At 35.5% G+C, this 24,245-nt stretch overlaps 1 protein-coding gene across 5 annotated transcripts in view; it reads right to left on the bottom strand.

Annotated features, from left to right (window-relative positions):
• DISP1 (dispatched RND transporter family member 1) overlaps positions 1-24,245 on the bottom strand; it is a 169,269-nt gene that overhangs the window by 109,985 nt on the left and 35,039 nt on the right. For 2 of the 5 annotated variants that reach the window (XM_054694900.1, XM_054694899.1), the window contains one exon: positions 17,550-17,988. The exons of 2 other annotated variants lie outside the window; for them this stretch is intronic. In XM_054694900.1, the coding sequence (XP_054550875.1) occupies positions 17,550-17,571 (22 nt within the window). In that variant the 5' untranslated portion in view covers positions 17,572-17,988. Of the gene's footprint in view, positions 1-16,283; positions 16,384-17,549; positions 17,989-24,245 lie in introns of all 5 variants that reach the window. One more of the 5 variants, XM_037510261.1, reaches the window with a different exon arrangement.

Genomic DNA, 24,245 nt, shown 5'->3' with positions numbered 1-24,245 from the left:
CATACTTCAACATCATAAAATCATATATAACAAGCCCATAGCCAATATCATTCTCAATGGTGAAAAGCTGAAAGCATTTCCCTTAAGATCTGGAACAAGACAAGGATGTCCACTCTCAACACTGCTTTTCAATATAATACCGGAAGTCCTAGCCAGAGCAATAAGACAAGAGAAAGATGTACAAGGAATCCAAATAGGGAAGGAAGAAGTAAAACTACCACTATTCACAGATGATATGATAACATACAAAGGAAATCCCAAAAACTCCACAGAAAAACTAATCAAATTAATTAACCAGTTCAGTAAAGTAGCAGGATACAAAATCAACACATGAAAATCAGTAGCTTTCCTATATACAAACAATAAATCTGAAGAAGTAGAAATCAAGAAAACCATCCCTTTTATTATTGAAAAAAAAATCAAATACTTGGAAATAAACCTAACAAAAGAGGTAATAAAAGACCTATACAAAGAGAACTCTGAAACAATGTTAAAAGAAATAAAAGAAGACACAAAGAAATGGAAAGACATCCCCTGCTCATGGATTGGAAGAATTAACATTATCAAAATGGCCATCTTACCAAAAGCAATTTACAGATTTAATGCAATTCCAATAAAAATTTCAATGACATTCTACAAAGAAATAGAACAAATATTGATGAAATTCATATGCAACCATCGAAAACCCCAAATAGCCAAAGTTCTCCTGAAAGAAGGGAATAGAGGAATCACACTCCCAGACTTCAAACTATACTACAAAGCCATTATAATCAAAACTGCACTGTACTGGAACAAGAACAGACACACAAACTAATTAGAAAACCCAGAAATAAACCCACATATTTATGGTCAACTAATCTTTGACAAAGGAGCAAAGAATATGCAATGAAGCAAAGAAAGTTTGTTCAATAAATGGTGCTGGGAAAACTGGGCTGCTACACGCAAAAGAATGAAGACTGACCACTACTTCACACCATGCACAAAAAGCAACTCAAAATGGATTAACGAACTAGACATATGATGTGAAACCATAAAATATATAGAAGAAAAATATGGGTGAAACACTACATGATATACACCTTAGCAACTTCTTTAAAGACACATCACCCAAAGCAGTTATAGTGAAGGAAAGGATAAACAGCTGGGACTACATCAAATTAAAGAGCTTCTGTACAGCAAAAGATACAGTAACCAAAACAAAGAGACAGCCCACTGATTAGGAGAAAATTTTTGCACATAATACTAATAAAGGACTGATCACAAAAATCTACAAAGAGCTGATGAGACTCAACAAAAACAAAGTAAATAACTCAGTCAAAAAATGGGCAGAAGAGCTAAAAAGAAACTTATACAAAGAGGAAATGCAAATGGCCAACAGGCATATGAAAAAATGTTCAACATCACTTATAATCAGGGAAATGCAAATCAAAACCACAATGAGATACCATCTTACACCAGTGAGAATGGCACATATTAAAAAAATTAGCAACAACAAATGTTGGCAAGGATGTGGAGAAAAAGGAACTCTACTACACTGCTGGTGGGAGTGCAAACTGGTGCAATCACTATGGAAAGCTGTGTGGAGGTTCCTCAATCTGCTAAAAATGGAGCTTCCATATGATCCAGGAATTCCACTCCTAGATATCTACCCAAAGGACACAAAAACATTAATTCAAAAGGACACTTGTACCCCAATGTTTATTGCAGCACTATTTACAATAGGTAAGCTATGGAAACAACTCAAAAGGCCCCCAAATAGATGACTGGATCCAGAAGATGTGATACATATACACAATGGAATATTACTCAGCAATCAAAAAAAAATAAATTCATGCCATTTGCAGCAACATAGATGGAGCTGTAAGGAATCATGCTCAGTGAAATAAGCCACAAAGAAAAAGAAAAATACCAGATGGTTTCATGTTTAGGAGAAATAGAGAGGATCCAAATAAGGGATCAGGAAAAAAACTAATTATAATAAAGTAAAAATCAAAATCAACAGGCAGCTGTAAATCAGAGACATACAACGGGAAGAAGGGAGTAGGATCAAAACAAGGGTGGGAAGAGCACAAGGGACCATGGTGATAGTTCATAGGTGAATGGGTGGTGGGAATTTTATGGAGACTACAACTAACGTGAAAATGCATACATTGTACAAAAAAATGAAATGATGTAAAAATATGTAAAATAATTTAAATTAAATAAATTTATTAAAAAAAGAATTAAACAGAACATTTGAAGGTTTTCTTTCAAAAGTAAATAAACTTGGGTCTCCCCTGGTGGCGCAGGGGTTGAGTGCTGGGCTGCGAAGCTGCCCGTAGCCTCTGCAGCACCAGTTCCATCCCTGGCCTCCGGCGAGGGTCCCATATGGCGTACAGACCTCTCCTGCCGTGCCCGCTGCTCCCCTCAGCAGTGTACTTCGTCAATCTGCCTGTTCTGTTCCCCACTCTGGTTTGGGTGAATTCTCTCACCCTCCCGTGCTCCTGACTGTACCCAGTGTTTGTATAAATAAATAAATAAATCTTAAAAAAAAAAGTAAATAAACTTGATAAAACTTGTTATATTTGTACACTACTTTAGGGCTTACAAAAATGCTTTATCCATAAAGCACTGTATTTGATCATTACAATGTACGTTGAGAATACTTTATGATTAATCATAAAACTAATCATAGAACAGAGCTCCTCCCCAAAAGATCTTTCTGTAGCATCCCATTGCCCCCATACAAATGTCTGAGTATAACAGAAGCCCCTAAGCACTCTGGAAGCAACCAAAGCATTAAACTCAAGGGAACCTGGTTAGAAATGAATAATAAAATCCACTAACCAAAAAATGTGAACAATTTACATAACAATAAATTAAAATTAACTTACTCATAACTATATTACATTCAAATAAAAAAACTGAGGTGCTATTTTTATTATCACAAAGTCTAAATAAGTTTTCTGATACCTCATATTGGCAAAGGCATGGGGAAATATAAAATGTTAATTTAAACCAGTAGGAGGGAACATAAACTGGTGTAACTTTTCCAAAGGACAGCACAGTAACAGCTATTAATATTTTTTTAAATACACCTTTAAAAATACCCTTTAGTTCAGCAATCCCACTGCCACAACAGTTTACCGAGTGACTCAAAATTATAATATATATAAGGATAGTTGTTGCCCCAGTCTTTACTTACCAAAGAAGAGTAGGAGGGAGAAAGAAAAGAATGAAGAAAAATGAGAAAAAAATTATCCATCAATAGGGGTTCATTCCTATAATAGAATTTTATGAAACCATTTGAAAATGTTTCTCTTCAGTAGTAACATACATTTAAAGGGGTATGATATTTTACCTCTGAATCATAGACAGTGTAATAAACCAATGTTACCTCAATGAAAACAAAAATAGAAGGAATGTTGAAGGAGTTCCTTTGAGGATAAGAAAGCACAGAAGGATCACACATAATAAAATAATGCCATTAGCACTTGCTTGACCAAAATTAATTAGTTCAAAATATTTATCTTCATGCTTTTCTGTTTATATTACTTATAAGTCCTTGATTCCTTCCCTTTATTTAACCAGTTGGCAGAATCACAAGTTGGTGCCTTAGCATTCTCTAAATGTGACCAATAAGGAGTGAGGCACTTTTCCTTTTTTAACATATTTTGAAGTCCAGCCCATATCTTCTTTCCTTCTGTCATGCAATTCTGGTCACCCCTTTCTTATTGGAGGAGACATGTTAAATGCTTCAGAAATCAAAGGAAGGTCCTCCACAGTGGGGCAGGGAGGGCAGTAATCTAGGGGAAGTGAGATGTACCACATCAACAATCTCTTTTATTGATCATCTGCTGTGTAACACAGAGCATGATGTCCTGGACACATGTAAATACTCAGCAAGTTTTTGTTTAACTCATTAATGAATGAAAAATACTTAAGACATTAATGAAGTAATAAGTATTCCAATGGAGAGGGGTGGTTAGGGGTCTCATTAGTTATTTTGGTAAGAGTTGTTATACACAATGGGATCTATTTAGAATACTATCAAATTCCCTGGTATGGTTCACTATTTATTTTAGGTTTTAACTTGGTGTTTGTATAATAGATTGTAAACTTAGAATCTACGTACTACAAAGTATTCTATAATATTTAAAGATGAAAATGAAATTGAGCAGTTATTGGGTAAAAAGGAGTAAAGAGGGACCACCACTCTTTTCCAATTGCATAAAAGCTAAAACAAATCACCCACTGGTTTGTGGGTACAACTTCTCTCAATTCTAGTCTTTTAAAAAGTCCTCAATATTACCTCTGAGTGAATCTGGGCCAATTTAGCATATCATTTTCTAGGACTCCCTAAGCAATATTCCATTGCTTAAAATTGTTTCCAAACTATCCTTCAAGAGTTTCTTTTGTTCAGCCTGGTTTTAACTAGCTTACTAGTCAGTCTTTCATTGATCTTCTCACTTTCCAAATTACTCAACTGGGCCTACAGAATTCTGCAGATCCAGCTTGTACCTAGTTCTTCAGCTTTGTATGGCATCCCCTGGAGTTCTCCACTAGTTACACTGGTCTACTTTCAACTACTCTTGGGTTGGACCACATCACCTTCCCTTCACTGAAATGCTGGTTTTTTTTTTCTTAAAAGCTCAGCCCTAAGGTACTCCCCAGGCAAGCATTTCAAGATCTTCACAACTAGCTCAAATCTCCCTGTCCTTGTCAATTTAAACTTCAATGACAAAAATATCAAACTGGGTGGTTTAAGTAAAAAGCACTTCTCACAGACCTGGAAGCTGAAATCTAAGACTGGGGTGACAGCATAGTTGGATTGTGGTGAGAAAAACCATCCTAGTTTCCCCACAAGGTTGGGGTGGGGGGAGCAAACTATCTCATAATCGCACTTATAAGAGCATTAATCCCTACATGAGGGCTCCACTCTCAAGACCCATACATCTCCCAAAGACACCACTTTCAATCACCATCACATTAGGGACTAGTTTCAACATAGGAATTTCGCAGGCCCCAAACAAACAGTACATAATATCATTATTGAGAGAATCACAGTATCTTGCACTTGTCTTTCAAGACAGATCACAAGTGTCATTTATATTTGTTTTGGTGGCTAACAGAAACTGACCACCACTAGCTTGTAGAATAAGGGCAGGGACAATACCTATTACTACCCCTATATTATTTCCAGTGCTTGACAATTCTGCAGCTAGAAAACTGGAAAAAGTATTTTAGGTTGTCTATTTACTCCTCCCAACAAACTGGATTGGGGATAATATTAGACCCATTTTATAGATGAGGCAACAATCTCAAATAGGGAAGGCAGAGTGCCAAGGCCACAGAGTCAAGAAGCAGAGAGAGGACAAGTCCATGCCTCTGACTCCAGAAATCATGTTTTCTCTCTCTTTGCTGCTTTTACAACATTTTCACAAATCAGTCCTAAACTGGGAACATGTGAAATAATTCAAACATAAGAGAAATAAAGACAACTATGAAGAATATCCATGTACTCTCTTCCCAGCTTTATAAATATCTTAAAAGTTTTTGCCTTTTTAAAAAAACAAAACATTAAGCAAAATGGAGTCCCTGTAGACATTCTGAGATTCTATTTCTTTCTTCCCTCCAAAGAGATACTCATTTTCCTGCATATTGGGTTTTCATTCCCATGCATATCTTATACTTTGCTACTTACGTATCCATAAATAATGTGCTGTTTTTGTAGGTTTTCAAACTATATAAATATAATCATATTTGTCACTCTACAACTTTCTTTTTTGCTCAATGCTGTTTTTGAGGTTTATGTCCATGCAGCACGATTTCATTCTTTTTTTACTGTAAAATTTTATTCCACATTATGAAGACATTAAAATATATGGAAATTTAGATAGTTTTGATATTTTACAATTACAGACAGTGTTGCAATGAACTTAATTATGCATGCCTCCTATAACTATGTAGGAATTTCTCCAGCATATTTCACTAAGAAGTGACAGTGTTGGTAAGGAAAATTTGTGCATAAAAAAAAATGAAGAATTGCTCACCAAAGTCTTTTCAATCTGCTTAGTAAAGATTAAAGTTATTACTATATACTCCAGAAGCTGAACCTTATTCTCTCCTTTGCGTCTCATGACTGATTAGTCATACCTCTCCCCACACACAGAGCAAGCAATTATTGTTTATGAAATAAAATGACTATCCAAATCAGAGAATAGCAGTTAAAAATTTATCAACCTTTTTTTTTTTTTTCCTGTCAGACCCTTTTCTAAGAATGAACGGTATCTTTTAATTCTTATGACAACCATATGAGGCTGTTATTGTTATGATACATTTTGTATCCCAACTTGGTAGATCGTTTCCCTTTATAACTCTTCAGAATTTTCTTCCATTTTTTCACATAATTTTTTTCTTCCAGAATATCAGGATTATACAATAGTAAGATCAAGAACTCTTTTAGGGCCTCCCCAGTAGCGCAGCGGTTGAGTGCAGGGTTGCGAAGCTGCCCTCAGCCTCTGCAGCTCCGGTTTGATCCCCTGCCACTGGGCGAGGGTCCCACATGGTGCGCAGACCTCTCCTGCTGTGCCCACTGCTCCCCTCAGCAGTGTACTTCATCAGTCTGCCTGCTCTGCTCTCTCCTCTGGCTCTGGTGAATTCTTTCACCCTCCCACGTTCCTGACTGTACCCAGTGCTTGTATAAATACATAAATAAATCTTTAAAAAACAAAAAAACTTTTAATTCACAATAACAAGCATCTAATGTTTTCTGATGCTATCTCCTACCTAAAAACTCTGCCTACCTTGATCTAAAATAGATCAAGAGAGGCTTGATCTATTTCACTCTTTTCAGGGTCCTAGTAGATAAAAAGGAAACTAAAGTTAAAATAATTTATATTTAAGAGTTTACTGTTTCAATAAAGACAAAACACATATAACTATACATATGACCTTAAATGGGAATAACAAAAAAATTAAAAATAACAAAATGACCTACCAACCCACCCCATTATATGCCCAGAATTCTGTCATTTTCTATCTTCACCTTACCCTCCTCACAAAATCAGTAAAAAATAATGGTTTCCTTTGACCTGATAATTACAGATCTTCCACTTAGTGTTGTAAGAGTAGTTGTAACAGGCAATCAGAATTAATCGCAAAATGTTAAATTTGTTTCATTTGAAAAGCCACCCTGCAAATTTAGTTGCCTATAAATTATCTCTCTCAAAATATAGAAAAGATGGAGAGGGTAACATTCCTCTCACTTTTTTTAAAAAAATATTTAGTTATTTATTTATACAAGCACTGGGTACAGTCAGAAGCGCGGGAGGGTGAGAGAATTCACCAGAGCCAGAGCGGAGAGCAGAGCAGGCAGACTGAGGAAGAGGGGAGCAGCGGGTGGCAGGAGAGGTCTGAGCACCATGTGCAATCCTTGCCTGGCGGCCAGGGATCGAACCGGCGCTACAGAGGCTGCAGGCAGCTTCTCAACCCAGTGCTCAACCGCTGTGCCACCAGGGGAGGCCCAACATTCCTCTATTTTCTTTATAATTATTTTGTTTTATATAATCTATTTTGTTCTTTTGTAGCCTGAATCAATTAATCCTTAAAGTAATCACAAGCTTTTAGATCAGATGCTCATAGTTTCTGCAAGCTTTTCTATGTCCTGAGAGGGAATGAATTCCCTTGTTAAAATGTGGTTCTTGGGTCAGGTCTTGGTTGCAATCTCATGGTCTTTTAAAGATAATACTCTGATGCTACTTTAATGAAAAAAATAAATAAATTTTGCCACAAGGGCAACTGATTATAACACACAAAGAGGAGGGTTAGTATTTTGTTTTCTCTGTCACAAATACATGCAAATTACTGATATTTTTCTTACTATTTTTAAATTTTATGTGATGAACAGCTTTGCTAGTGCTACACGAAACCTATGACTAACAAACACACAACAATATTTTTCTTTTATTAGTAACTGTGCTATAAAACAAACAATCTGTTAGGACCCAAAGCATCCCTATTGTTGGAAAGTTACAAAAGTATTTACACTTATTTAGGTTTATTGAAGGCTCAACGTCTCTTAACTTATGAAACTTCACAAAGTACAGAGTTTATTTTCTCCCCCTTTAAAATATTCACATTTCCAGGAAAAAACGAAGTTGTTCAAGTCTTAATTGAATCAAGAGTATTATGAGAACCTATTAGGCTTGTTTTCACATGAAAATAATATTCATTTTTCATCGGTAAACATACCAACTTAATCAGTTTACTGTAAAATACAAAAGATTCCTGAAATAAAGCTGGAAAATGTTTTATATTAAGTGAATCAAAAATATTTAAGGGCCTCCCCGGTGGCGCAGTGGTTGAGCGCTGTGGGTTGCGAATCTGCCCGCAGCCTCTGCAGCGCCGGTTCGATCCCTGGCTGTTCCCCGGCCACCGGAGGAGGGTCCCACATGGCGCGCAGACCTCTCCTGCCACCCGCTGCTGCCCTCAGCGTGTGCTTTGGTCCTTCTGCCTGCTCTGCTCACCACTCTGGCTCTGGTGAATTCTCTCACCCTCCCGCGCTTCTGACTGTACCCAGTGCTTGCATAAATAAATAAATAAATAAATAGATAAATAAATAAATAATCTTTAAAAAAATATTTAAAAAATATGATCTTTGGCAAAGCACATCTAAAAATTATCTTCAAAATGTTCCTTTCTGTATATATTTTATTACTAAAGAAATTCTGTGTTTTAGAGTCAATCAGTGGCCAGATAAACTACATTTTTTTTCTTCTACAGGAAATGTTATTTAATGGCTTCACTGATAAATTCATTTAAAAAAATCATAAATATACAAAGCTATAGATGCATTTTAATTTTTATTTATTAGATTTAACAACAAATGCAATACATGCTTCATGCAACAAATTAACAATATAAACAGTTAATAATTCTTCCTCCAAAACCCATTCAAATACATATAAACATCTCATAAATATATGTGTGCATATGGTTATACATCTCACATATAAACATATATATGCCCATATACATATATAAACATATAAATGTTTATATGTAAGGTTTTCAGTTTATTTCTTACAACATAATACATTTTACTCTACAAATTGCATTGTTCATTACTATCCAGGCTATGCCTTCAATCATTAGATACAGAGTGAGCTAACCCAGTCTTTTTAATACCAACAAAATATTACATGGTACAGACATAACATAATGATTTATTCTCCTCATAATCATTCTCTCTTCTCTTGATAAAAGGGATAGTTATTCAGACTTTTTCCAAGCTTTTGCACAACTGTAACACATAAGATTCTCCTCTACCTTTTGGTCACTTTGTCATTAACTGTCTCTGCAGCCAACATCCTGGCCTGAATAGCAGGAAGAAAAGAAAAGCTTCTTTATAAACTAAATTTACATGAAAGGCTGCCCTCAATGCCCCATACTTTAACATATATCATTGTCTAGCTAAATGTCCACAAAAAGACATTGATTTCTTATATTACATGGCAGTTAAAAGTTTTAATGTTTACCAAAAAGTGGAGAGGGAACCCTAAAACCTAGGTTCTATTTCTCGCTTTGCCATGAATCACTGTAACACAAGTTACTTAAATACTAAAGGTCCATATCTACCTCTATACAATGACTTGCTTGAATTCTGAAAGTTACTTCACACTAAAATCAAAGTATGCAGAGAGAGTTTACCAGAAGAACCCGTGTATAACTTCCACAAAGAATTTACTAACAAATGAATGGTACAAACAATGTGAAAAGAATATTTTCAACTATTTAAGAAAGCAAACTGTTTAAGTACTTCTACAATAATAATAATTATCTGTTTGCAGACAAATAATATGCTAATCACACCTATAATGGTCAATTTATTGAAACAGTATGTCTAAAACTCGTATGTTTAGCTTTGTTCCAATGATTATAGGTCCTAAAAATACAATTTCTTTTTAAAATGTGGTGTTGAATAGTCATTACGAAAATTGGACTCTGCAGAAGCAGTTCTGGATTAAGTAGCTTCTATTACATTCTTAAAGACTGAAAAGAATTTTTTTTTTAAGATGTATTTATTCATGCATACAAAAAACCGGGGCACAGGCCAGATATGCGGAAGAGTGAGAGGATTCACCAGAGACAGAGCAGGGTACAGAATAGGCAGACTGACTGAAATACACTGCTGAGGGGAGCAGCAAGTGAGACAAGAGAGGTCTGCTGCGCCATGTGGGTATCTTCCTGGCTGGCTGGGATTGAACCCGTGCTGCAGAGGCTGCAGAGGCTGCAGATAGCTCCACAGCACTGCGCTCAGCTGCCTGCACCACCAGGGAGGTACAAGAACATTTTTCATTTTAATTGACAACAAAGCTTGGCAAACTATAAATTCAGAGGAAGGCGTTGAAGTGAGTTATTGAATATCCACAATGACCTTTGGTTCATAATGATATTAAATTATACCTGGGCTTTAATTTGCTTGATCTTTGCCTCACTTAAAACATGTAAAGTGGGGGCCTCCCCGGTGGCGCAGCGGTTGAGCGCTGGGTTGTGAAGCTGCCCGCAGCCTCTGCGGCACCTGTTCGATCCCGGGCTGCTCCCTGGCCACTGGAGGAGGGTCCCACATGGCGCGCAGACCTCTCCTGCAGCCCGCTGCTCCCCTCAGCAGTGTACTTCCATTCTTCTGCCTGCTCTGCTCCCTGCTCTGGCTCTGGTGAATTCTCTCACCCTCCCGTGTTCTGACTGTACCCAGTGCATGTATAAACAAAAAACAAACAAACAAACAAATAAATAAATAAAACAAAAACATGCGTCTATTAAAAAAAAAAAAAAAACATGTAAAGTGGAAGAAAATACAAAACTATCCCAACAATACCATGCACTGATTATATTTCTGAGATCATGTTTCCTATTTCAAAAAGGAGTAAAATAAAAGAAGCCACGGCGGTGTGGGGGTGGGAGAGCAGGGGGAGAGGGTGAGAATAAAGTGAAGGAGAGAAAACGCTATTTGCTCTAGACCATAAAACAAAGAAACAAACAAACAAAAAACTGGAAAGACAATCTCCTCAGCTTACCCCGCCACATATTTCTCCCTTTTTTAAAGGGGGAGGAAGGAACGTTTTTCCTTTCCCTTAATAACTTCTATAAGTCATCATCTAGGTTATATTCCTTGGGTGTCTGTAATCTTTGAAGAAGATATTGCACTGTCATAAAAATCAATGAGGGCCCTTAAGTGAAAATTCAAAGAGAAAAAAAAAAGTAAAACTTTGGCTAAAAGTGCAGAAATTTATTAGAAATATACTAACTATACCTGCCTTGAATAGGTAATATTGTGTACATGTATAAAAATCATTAATAGTAGGCTTACGCTAGAGCAATTTCTAATCATAGACATAAATACAGGCAGGAGGGAATCCATGCTATCACAATATCCTCCCCTCAAAAATTACTTTTTAAAGCCACAATTTTGGCACTTTATATGTCTATCTTGTCTTAAGAGATCCAAATCCATAGAACTTTGCTTTGAACAATTTAATCTTGGACAAGAAGACTAGCTAAGTAAACTGCTATTTAATAGTTTTTATTAAAACAGGAAAAATTTAAAAGTCTGAAATGCTTTAAAGATCTTAATTTTTCTATTTGCTTTAAAAATATATTCTCCTGGCACTCCTCCCTGTAAACATGAGGGAATAAACTAAAATGTGTCTATAAGAGGTTAAAAAACTATGTCAGAGAAAACTTCTTTAAGACAAAAAAAATTACTAGCCAATTTTGTGGAAGTCTTACTTAACATGAAACTAACCCCCTTGCTTCTATCCTACTTTCTGGTAGCATGACTCATGAGAAAATTAAATATTATGAATTCTATACTAGCAGTCACAATGCATATGTAAGTTACATTTAATAACCTTTAGCTAAATAGAGAAAGCAAAACCAGAAAAGAACAGAGTAGCTTTAAAGTATGGAATAAACTAATAGTTTATGAATAAGGAATTGTTCGTTTCAAGTACATCAGAGAAAAATGAACCACATTTCCTGATGCTCCCCTAATTGTAAATATATAACCTTTGAGGGCATAGGTGAATGAAACCCTACTGTTTTCTCCCAGATTATTCATAGAGTTAATATATATTTTGGTAATGAGTCTTAAGGTTATCAGAAATTTCTAGTCCACTTGCTCATAAGTTATCTTCAAGCATTCTTGTTTACATCAGCTTAATAACAAGCAGCAGTGGAAATTCTTTTTGCCTGACAGCAGGGGGTATAGGAAGAGAACTCAGATGAAAAACATATTTCACATTGCCAGTGCTGACAAATGTGAAAAATGTGCCAGACAAACTCAGCAAGCTAGCAAGCTACAATTTTTGTAATTAGAAATGCTGAAACATTTTCAGTGGTGCTGCCTATATCTGAGGCATTTTAAACAAAACACAGAAACCATTTTTCTTACAGAGAAAATTTTTATTTATGATTTTTTATTATTGGGAAAAAAAGGTTGACTTTATATTAATTGAACAACTTATCGGAATTTATGTTTTAATGGCAAAAAGAAAAAAAAAGAGTACTCATGTGTAGTCATATCTCATCTGGCTCAAAAGTTTAAAAAAATGAAGATTTTCAAGAGAAAAGAATCATTTATTGAACAAAGTTTTAGATATTGTGGTTTGGTTCAGAACTACCTCAATAAAGTCAGTCCTTAAAATTTTTTGGTTTCCCAGTGCATGTAAAAGTTATTTCTATATTATAGTCTGTTAAGTATGCATCAGCATTGTGTCAAAACACAAAATACATACCTTAATTAAAAAAAAAAACTTCTTCGCTAAAAAATTCTAACCATCATTTGAGCCTTCTGTGAGTTGTATTATTTTTGCTAGTGGAAAATCTTACAAAAAAAAATAATATTCACAAGGCACAATAAAGTAAACCACAACAAACCAAGGTATGCTTATATTTAACATTGACTTCATACCAAGAATTGGTCACAGCAGTGAAGATATACAGGGGTAAAAATTATTTCATTTTATCATTTATTGGCAAGAGTGAGACAGGTTCTAGAAATACAAAATAATACCACAGAGCCAACTTCTCTCTGTTGGAATATTAGATTTACAAATATTGGAGCAAGACTATAAAGAGTCCTGGTATGCTGGATTGAAAGGGAATAATCAAAATGAACTCTTACTTTACATAAAAAACTTTAATTTAGATAGACACATAAATATATACATACACACATTTCCTAAATGAGCCCAAGAAAGCTGAGTTAAAACCTAAGTTATCAATAGATCATATTATTCCAACCCATTCTGAGAAAAATCAAATCTTTACATTGGCCTAAAAGGCCCTACATGATCTCCACCACCCCCCCAGTGCCTTAATTACTTTTGACTTCATCTCTCACTCCCCAATAGTCAACTAATGTCCTTGTTGTTTCAATCTTACTTGCACCTCAGGGCCTTTGCATTAGTTGTTCCTTTGTCTGGAAATTCTCCCTCCTACCAATTCCCACAGCTCATTACTCTTCCAAGTCAAAGGACTTCTCACTTCTACCTTGTTTTAAGATACAACCCTTCCTCCTCAACACTCACAATCTCCCTTACTCTACTCTTTTCTATTTCAATAAGTGTCCATCACTTTTGAACACACTATACAAGTAATTTTATTATGTCTTCTGTTACTGTTCATCTTCTACAACAAGAATAGAACTATTTTGGGCTGTTTGGATAAGCTAATATGTCCCCCAAACCTGTAACAGTACTGAAATCTATAATAGATATATACACCTCTCCTTAATGTTGCCCAATTCAACAGTTCTGGAAAATACACCCCTAGTCTTCTATTAGAGCAGGGAAAGGGCATAGCAGCACAGAATAGAGAGAGAAATTCTTAATCTTATCCTCCTCATTCAACTTTCAAACAAGTCACCTATTTTCAGTCCCACCAGTGTGCTAGCCTTCAGAGATATCTAGTACTCACAATTTCTGAGGATTCTGCACTTCAATTACTTTCTTATTTTCTTCCAGTCTACAAACGTTTAGGAGTCCATCTTTTCTACTCTGCTAAGCTAGAATCAGCTCATCTACTGTCTGGCTTTCAAAACTGTTAAACTTTTTTCTAATGTTGTCACCTCTGCATTCTGCTATAGCCATGTTAGTGAGATTTCAGAAGGCAGCAGAAAATGGAGAACGTGGTCAATCCACCATATCTACCTATACTGTTAAATACTAACTTGCTTTCTTCACAGTCCCTTGCTCTCCAAGAAACTTTTTCATGATCATGGATTCTTATACAGCTATGCCCCAGTGCTAGCTATACAGCTCATCCTATTTGTTTCCTTTAGTAGATAGTAACTATGCTTAAGACCTTGCTCTCCCAAAGATAGTTATCTACTCTTGGAAGCTGAAACATCAACAGAAAATCACATCAGATAATGTTACCTTAGAAGCTTCTTGAGAAATAGCCAACAAAACTTTTGTTTTTACTGAGTTATTCATTACTCTGAATATATTTTTATTCCAGGTGAAAATTAATTTTTTAAAATTTCTGTATCTTGTTTATTCATTTCAAAGCAAAACTATAACAGCACACTGTATGTATTCAAACTCTTAATTATATTTAAGGTATTATCATCTCATTTTATTGTTATTTATTTGATTCTCATCATTTTTTACTAAAGTAACATTGGTTTACAACACTGTCTATGATTTAGGGGTATAGGTTCATACCACTCCAGATGTATGTCACAACACCAAAGCACCAGTAACCCTCCACCCTACTCCAGTGTACGCCCTTTCCATTTAGATTCCCAATCCCATCTTCCCCCTCAGGTAGCTTCAATTCTACAGTCAGGTTTCTAAGGTTTGTTTAAGTTTAGTTTTATTCATTCCTTTGTTTTGTTTCTTAATATTCCACATGAGCGAAATCATCCAGTATTTGCCTTTCTCCTACTCACTTATTTTGCTTAACAAACAGTAATCAAGTGTTCCCTCCCTTCCCCCCCAAAAAAAAGCCCTGGACCAGATGGTTTCCTAGTGAGTTCTAACAAACATTCAAAAAGGAACTAAAACCTATCTGTCTCAAACTTGCCCCAAAAATGAGGAAGAGACACTGCTTCCAAACACATTTTATGAAGCCAAAATTAATCTGATACCAAAAGCAAATAAGGATATCACCAAAAAAGAAAACTATAGACCAATCAATAGCCCTGATGAACACTGATGCAAAAATCCTTGATGAAATTTTAGTAAACTGAATTCAATGCTATATTAAAAGTATCTTACATCACAATTATATTGAATTTATTCCAAGGATGCATGGATGATTTACCATCTGCAAATCAAGTTAATTCACATCAACAAAAGATAAAAATCATGATCATATCAATAGATATAAAGAAGACATTTTGCTAAAAAGAAACTTCTCTGAAGAGGAAATGCAAATGGCCAACAGGCATATGAAAAAATGTTCAACATCACTTGCCATCAGGGAAATGCAAATCAAAACTACCATGAGATACCATCTTACACCAGTGAGAATGGCACATATTAAAAAAACTAGCAACAACAAATGCTGGCGAGGGTGTGGAGAAAAAGGAACTCTTCTGCACTGTTGGTGGGAGTGCAAACTGGTCCAACCACTGTGGAAAGCTGTGTGGAGATTTCTGGACCTACTAAACATAGAGCTTCCATATGATCCAGCAATTCCACTCCTAGGTATTTACCCAAAGGACACAGAAACATCAATTCCAAAGAACACCTGCACCCCTATGTTTATAGCAGCACTGTTTACAATAGCTAAGCTTTGGAAACAACCCAAATGCCCAAAAATAGATGACTGGATCAAGAAGATGTGGTACATATATACCATGGAATATTACTCAGCATTCAAAAAAGATAAACACATGCAATTTGCAGCAACATGGATGGCGCTGGAAGGGATCATGCTCAGCGAAATAAGCCAAAAAGAAAAAGAAAAATACCGGATGGTCTCACTCATAGCAGGAATCTAGAAAACTTAAATAAGGGACCAGGAAAATGAATAACTATAAGAAAGTGAAAATCAAAATCAACAAAAAACTATGAACCAGAGACACTTTTTTGGGGGGCGGGGGCGGGAGGGGGAGGGATTGGGGTCAGAATGGGGGGGCTGCAATTGTATGGGGAATATAACAATAAAATTTATTATTAAAAAAAAAAAAAGAAGACATTTTATAAAATTCAGCATCCACTTGTGATAAAACCACTCATAAAATCGTGATCGAAGGAACATACTTCAATACAATAAATGCCATATATACCAACCTACTGCTAACATCATCTTCAATGGTGAAATACTGAAAGTTTTCTTGTAAGATCAGGTGCAAGGTAAGGACGACCACTTTCACTGCTCTGAATATTCTCCCTTTAAAGTATCAACAGAACAGAACTGGGTTAACAAAAACAGGGAGGCTTAAATGAGAAGAAAAAATAAATATAAACAGAGAGGCAAGCAGAAAGGCAGGTTGACAAGACTATAATTTTGATAAATGTCAATCTACTTTTGCTGAGTACCAAATATGCTGTAGGTCTTACCCAGGCACTTTTTTCCTACCAGATTGTTAATTTTCACCCCAACTCTATAATCTGTAATTTCATTTTATTTATGTATTTATTTATTTATTTTTAGGGTACCTCCTTTTTTTTAAAGATTTACTTATTTATTTATACAGGCACTGAGTACAGTCAGAGGCATGGGAGGGTGAGAGAATTCACCAGAGCCAGAGCGGAGAGTAGAACAGGCAGAGTGACGAAGTACACTTCTGAGGGGAGCAGCAGGCACGGCAGGAGAGGTCTGCGCCCTATGTGGGACCCTCGCCCGGAGGCCGGGGATCGAACTGGCGCTGCAGAGGCTGCAGGCAGCTTCGCAACCCAGCACTCAACTGCTGTGCCACCGGGGAGGCCCTATAATTTCATTTTATAAATGAAAAAGAAAGAGACTTAAAGATCTTCTAAGGTCACAGAGCCAGCTGAGATATAAAGTGAAATATAAAATTCAATTCCAAATGTCATGATTTTTTACTCTATACACTGCTAATATCAATTAGGACATTTTAAAATGCAAATTGACTCCATTCTGTTTGACTTTAACAGAATAATTAATGATAACATTTTGAATGTCTCTGAAAGTCGTCATTTTCATAATAAGTATAACAAACATGAAAACACACTGTTCATCCAACTCAACATTCTGTCTCAAAATGGCAAGCAGCATCAATTGCTAACCAGTGGTAGGAAACAGCTGCTTTCCACAATACAAACTTCAAAATCTTAGGGACAAATCCCTAATACAGTCTTATTTTTTCCCTTAATACCCTACTATATATGTCTTTCCCCTGCTATATCACATCTATCATCAAGTTCACATCTATACTAGCTCTAAAAGAAAGCCTACTTATATCAGTGTAGAAAAAGCCCATTATCTCCAGTTATTGGAATTTCAGGTGCATTATCATTGGCTTCTCATGAGGAAAGGGCAAACACCACCTTTAAGTTCAGAAAAAGAAAATTAAAAACAGTAAGCAGCCATACCTGGATTAGTAATGAATGACATCTGGACCACAAAGAATCTCAGTGGAGGAATTTTTGGCTGAAGCTGTGCTATTTGCTAAGAATTTTGAAAATTAAGCACTGATCCACTAAAAGTGGAATGTGCCTATGCAGACCACAGCAATATGTAGGCATTTGTAGCCAAAGGTTTATGAGAGATTTTAAAACGGACTACATGTCAGAATCAAGTTTTCGGTTTTTCCATTTGAACTCAATAAAAAAAAAAAAATGACAGTGATGGGGCTCAAAATATTCACACCCTGAAGCTGCCAAACTAAATAATTTAGTATCTTTTTGAACAGAAAAGCCTTCTCCCCCTAGGACATATTTTTCAAATATTAAAGGTTCTGTTAGTTTAGCTGTCCTCTTGCAAGCAGCTGCATTCTTTTTCTGAAACTGGAGATTGAAGGTCTTGCCTTTCCTATAATTGGAGAAAAATTCCAGTCACATTAGGTAGGAAGCATTGAAATCACATATCTTTATAACTTATAAATTATGGTCTCTTCATATTTTTCATAATTTTAATTTGTCAAATATCTTCAAAAGGTAGGAAGACTAAAGTTCTGTTGTAATGAAAAGGAAAAAGCATTTTATACTGCAAAATTAAATTAGGCATCTCTTTAAATTTTGTTTCATTAAGCATGGAAAGCACTTAGCAACAAATGAAGATGCCCAGACTTAGTCCTTGACTGAAAAAAGTATGGTGACATGGATCAGTTTGATGATTTGTAATAATTTCTATGTGCTAATCCTGCAAAAATTAAGACTCACTGTTAGCTAAAACATGCTGGTTTCTAAACAGTTTGGTTTTGTTGGTTACTTCCATATATATTCTTCCTATTAAAGATAGTATGTTTTCTATTTAGGTAGAAGATTTAAGAACATAACTTTCAGAGTTTTCAAATGTTAAATTGTTTAAATCTAACATTTCTAACTGGTCTTATATAGCTCCCAAAATCTGGAACTCAAGTAGAATATTTATTTTCCTTCCTCTCTTTTCTGTAAAAAGGCCTGTGAGATGAACGGTGCAAAGGAGAAATGGCAGAAGTGGAAAAGAATAGGTGAAAAGACCTTGATGAAGTTCCTTTTAATAAACGATGAAATCCTTAAAAGTAGATGCACAAAACACTCTAACTCAGGAAGGTTAAAAAGAAAAGCAATTTTCAAGTTCTTTGTTTTGCTTTGTATCCAACAGTAGCTCCCTAATTAAGGAGTGGGGTAGATACAGATAACCCTCCCTTCTTGGCCAACCTATTCCCACTGCCAGCCCTGAGAGTGGGTCCTCTCAGGGGCCTCTTAAGCTCCTGGGACAAGTTGAAAATGATATAAACTGAACTGCTTTAATCCCTAAGTCCAGAAACAAAATTGTGAGTGCTCTAGAGAAGCCATTCTCCAATTACCCAAAATCTTGGTGATCACAAGCAGCTAGGTATCCACATTTATCTCCTTTACACTCAGGTTTCAAAGCACAGTCTTTTGAGGTGGCATAGGATTGTTTATAATGAAAAGGGGGAAAAGCAAACCACTGAATCAGAAAACTAGGCTTGACAAGATTCTCCTCCAATCTCGAAGAGGAGGAGACTAGAGCCTTGAAAAATGAAGTGGTCAGACTCAGTAGTGTCTTAACTATATTGCTTAGAACTGAGAGTTAGGAGCCATATCCAAAACTGTAGTCTAGTAAGTCATGGAAACAGTAAAGAAAAAGAGTTCTTCTAGTTTTACTCCTTTGCACTGGCTGTAGCCAGTATATCTCGAATATTATATCTACATGGCTTCACTTCCAGAGCAAATTTTATGTTTCAAGGTACAAAACTTTTTAGATGACCAGAGCTACTTCTTTTCTGAACAGCCAAAAACTATGGCCCATCATCACCTTTATTATTAAAACAAGGAAAACAGAGTAACTGAGACTAAATGAAGGGCTCTAAATTTTCTACCAAAAACTAATTGTAGATAGTATTCTTTTTTTTTAATATATTTTTTTTTATTTTAGTTCATTTTCCTTTTTTTTTTTAAAGAGGCATGCATTTTATTCATTTATTTATTTGTTTGTTTGTTTGTTTACACATGCACTGGGTACAGTCAGAAGCGCGGGAGGGTGAGAGAATTCACCAGAGCCAGAGCGGGGAGCAGAGCAGGCAGAAGGACTGAAGTACACTGCTGAGGGGAGCAGCGGGTGGCAGGAGAGGTCTGCGCACCATGCGGGACCCTCCTCCGGTGGCCGGGGAGCAACCGGGGATCGAACTGGCACTGCAGAGGCCGCAGGCAGCTTTGCAACCCAGTGCTCAACCGCTGCGCCACCGGGGAGGCCCTGTAGATAGTATTCTAAAGCAAAATGTGCTCTCTTGTTAGGGCCAACTCACTTCTTTAGTGCACTTATCACTATTTGTATATGAGCACATATAGTATCTATACATATATACTTACATATGCATATATGTGTGTTTATTTTTATATCAAGGACAATGACCTTAAGTGTATATGGCACTGTGTTAGCTAAGCTCCACACACTAAGCCAGGACTTATCACCAGTATTTTAAAAGGGAGGTGAGGAGGGCAGAGACTGTTAATTTGGTTGGATCAGTCTACAGGAGAACCAAGACCCTTGAAAACAGGTATTTTATTTTTGAGGTGAGAATTATCAGTGGAGAGATAAAGGAAGTGCTATTTTCATAGGAATATTTTTTCTTGTCTAGACTTTTGCATATGATAAAATGTATAAAGGAGTTCTATATTTTTCAGGCTGTCAGAATGACAATTTTAGTTAAAATGAAAACTTTGTCTCTTTGGCCAACTAGAAAAAAATATACTAAAAGTCTTAATTGCTGCTTTGTTGATAAGCCTTCAAAGATTTAAACTCAAAATGCTACCAATCTAGAATTTTGTTTCTAATAAACTTTATGCTAATTCCAAACACAGTTTGAGCTGGCCATTTTTAATGAAAATTTGAAACTGTGGAAAATAGCTTTCTGGAATATGTAATGTATCTCTAAAACTACTATAATTTTTAAAGACAAGGCTATCACATGTAAAAATTAAAGCACAACATTATAATGCAACAATTAATCAATTACCTGGGAATTAAGTTCCTTTTAATTCTACAGTGCAAAATCTCAGGTACTCTCTGAGTATAGAAAAGAATGCTGAAACCCTTTCCAAGTATGGAAAGGTCCCATAACACCAATGAGGTAAAAATGGCAAAAAGACGCCCAACAAATCATCTGGAGCAATGGCTCTTTACCTTGGAGAATTCCTCTGGAAACCCTGGTAAAGAACTATGGAAACTTTGGAACTATGGAACTTTCCCTGAAGAAATGCATAGGCATAAAATTTTGTGTAAAATTTCAGGAGTTCTTTAGGTCCACTGAAAAGGGCATATATCTCACATTAAGAATCTCTGAAGCAGAGATAGGAAGAGAAAAAGAAAGTATGGCCACCGCACTTGTCAGGAAAAACAGGAATTAGGAGATTTTAAAAGATAAAACAAATGTTGGCGAGGTTGTGGAGAAAAAGGAACTCTCCTGCACTGTTGGTGGGAGTACAAACTGGTCCAACCACTATGGAGAGCTGTGTGGAGATTTCTGGGCCTACTAAACATAGAGCTTCCATATGATCCAGCAATTCCACTCCTAGGTATTTACCCAAAGGATACAGAAACATCAATTCCAAAGAGCACTGCACCCCTATGTTTATAGCAGCACTATTTACAATAGCTAAGCTTTGGAAACAACCCAAATGCCCAAAAATAGATGACTGGATCAAGAAGATGTGGTGTACATATACACCATGGAATATTACTCAGCATTCAAAAAAGATAAACACATGCAATTTGCAGCAACATGGATGGAGCTGGAAGGGATCATGCTCAGCGAAATAAGCCAGAAAGAAAAAGAAAAATACCGGATGGTCTCACTCATAGCAGGAATCTAGAAAACTTAAATAAGGGACCAGGAAAAAGAATAACTATAAGAAAGAAAATATCAAAATCAACAAACAACTATGAACTAGAGACACTCTATGTGGGTTGGGGGGTGGGAAAAGGAGGGATTGGGGTCAAAATAAGGGGGTTGTAATTGTATGGGGAATATAAAAATAAAATATAAATTAAAAAAATAAAAGATAAAAGACAAACTTGGTGCAAAGTGGGAGTAAATAGTTAAAAGAGAAAAAGTGGACAGGAAGTGAGAGGAATAGAAGAAAAAAACAAGAAAATTAGAAAACTAAAGAGAATTAAGAGTAAGCAGAGAAGAAAGATGAGGGGACATGCAAGAGGGGAGAATGTCTGCTAAACTTGAACTTTTTTGTGAGGACTTATTGTTTCTCATGTGCTTACAACGCACAAAGCATTTTTCACATAATAACTCACTTAAATCTCACAATAAGACAGACCTCCTAAGGTCCAATCTAAGTTCAAGAAAGTGAGGCACAGAACTGTTAAGTGAACTAATTGTTCAATAGTCTTTTAAGTGACAGAGGTAGGATTTAAACAAAGACCTATATGACCCAAAATCAGACTCTAAATCTTTACAGTAATGCCCACCATACAACCTGCCTTTCTGACAGTCAGAAAGGTATCTCTATACCTTTCATGTTTGTATTCCTCTTGAAGATAATTTTCTGATAATGAAAATACATTAGAATACATTGCCTTTCCTAACAGACACTATTCCATTTTCTAAATTACACTCTCAAGATCTGAAATTGTCATGATTTTCTTTTGTCCCCATAGCTTTGTTACATATGATAAACATACAACATCGTGTGTCATGATTTTCATTCTAATGGAAATGAAAATTTTATTTGGGTTTCTAAGTTTTGGAAGTTCCATAATTTCACCTGTCAAAATACTTCATATGCATTAAAATTTATCAAAAATATACTAGAAGTATGGCCTGTAACAGTGCACTAACACTAAGTCTGAATACTCACTAAGGTACTTCAAGTTCCACAGCTTCCTGTCATGGTACATGTTTGTCAGTTTGCCAGCTGTTTCACTTTAGTTATTTTTAACAATACTGTTTTGTTAAAGTTGCCCAGCTAGATCACGGAAATTTTTTCTTTTTTGGGGAGGTTACAGTGATCTTGAAAGGTTTATGTTACACAGATTTGGTCTATTGCATCTCAGCATGGTTTTGATTTAGAGGGCCTTTTCTGTATGAATACTAGGTTTACAAGTAACTTCATTCTTCTCAGAGTTTCAGTAATTGGTATTTTTCACATGGTTACCAAGCAAAAAATAGAATGTAAGCTTCAAAGCTTGGGTACCCATTGATAATGTGTTTCTCTTTTATAAGTGAATGGTTAAAATCATCTTGTCACAGGTGTGGAACATATATAGAACAGATGTGGGATTTTACAATGGATTAATTTTAACTTAGAACAATACAAATTAATTATATTATTTTAATCAGAACGAGAAGTGTTAAATGAAAGTAATGTTAGAGCAAGGTAATGAAATGATCATTTTGTTAATATATAATATGTACAACATTCACTATTCAGGATTTAACACAATAAATTTAACATCTTTAAAAGCAGAAAATATACAAAAGAAGTGTTCCCAAACTGAAGCTCTTTGCCTTCTTTGTAATTGGTATTATGCAAGAATTTTCAGGTTGGTAGTGAGGGCACAAATAAGTACTTTCATAAGAAAGGAACATAAAAACACTACTAAAACATAATAAAATGGAAGAAATTTTAAAAAAGGTAATAAATTAACAATTACAATTTTGTCTTTAACTGGATATTTTTCAAGATTAAAAGTTAAACTGGTAGAAAAACAACATTTAAAATACATTTTCAAAATATAAATTAAACTTGAAAAATTTAAATTTTAGTTAAGAAAAATAGCAAATACTCAGTAAAAGACCTTGATTTGTTGCTGAAAATTCAGTTTCATTATAAATTTTTCTGAATATTGAAGCAGTTTAGTGATTCAGACACTTCCTAAATACCACACTCCAAAACATATTTCCACCCAAAAAGTTGTGCACCATTGAGGGCAGAAGGAATAAAGAGGAAGGTTTCAAAATGATATTACAAAAGAACTGGCATTGAACAACTTAGTTGAGGTCTACATAAAGCCAAAACATACAAATACACACATGAAAACAAACTAGTTCATAATTATAATAAAAAGAATTCAAAACAACCTAAACATATTGTTCAAATAACCAGAAACTCATAAAGGAATGTATTAAGAAATATTTATTGTGATAAATTGAGTAACATGGCAAATTTACGTGTTTTAAAAACACCTGTTGAAACAACAGTTATGTGATTTTTAAGTCTTTTATCCTAAACTGAAAATTTACACAAATCAAAATGACTTTGAATAAAAAAAACAAGCTAGGGTTCGTGTTTTAAAGATTCCTTGCAAGCAATACTGTCTATGGTTAAGTGTCAAAAAACATATTAACCATTGGATTGTATTTACTATCAATCTAGTTATTCTGTCTTCCATTTCTCTTCTCTTCTCCTCTCTCTCTCTCTCTCTCTCTCGTTCTCGCTCTCTCTATTTTAGGATGACAAATAAGGTACAGAATCAATTTCAAATGCACATGATATTTGTAATACTTAATTGTGCCTTCTTTGGCATTTCCCACCAGCAAATACATTATTTTTGAGTATTCTTTAAAAGAAAATTTCTTTTTTGTCAAACTCCTCCCAGGCAAAAAC

The sequence above is a fragment of the Talpa occidentalis genome, unplaced genomic scaffold (assembly GCF_014898055.3).
Source record: "Talpa occidentalis isolate TD23 unplaced genomic scaffold, MPIMG_talOcc4v2.1 talOcc4.14, whole genome shotgun sequence".
Taxonomy (NCBI): Eukaryota; Metazoa; Chordata; class Mammalia; order Eulipotyphla; family Talpidae; genus Talpa; species Talpa occidentalis.
Note: the sequence above shows the minus strand (reverse complement) of the source record. Positions and strands in the feature narration are given on the sequence as shown.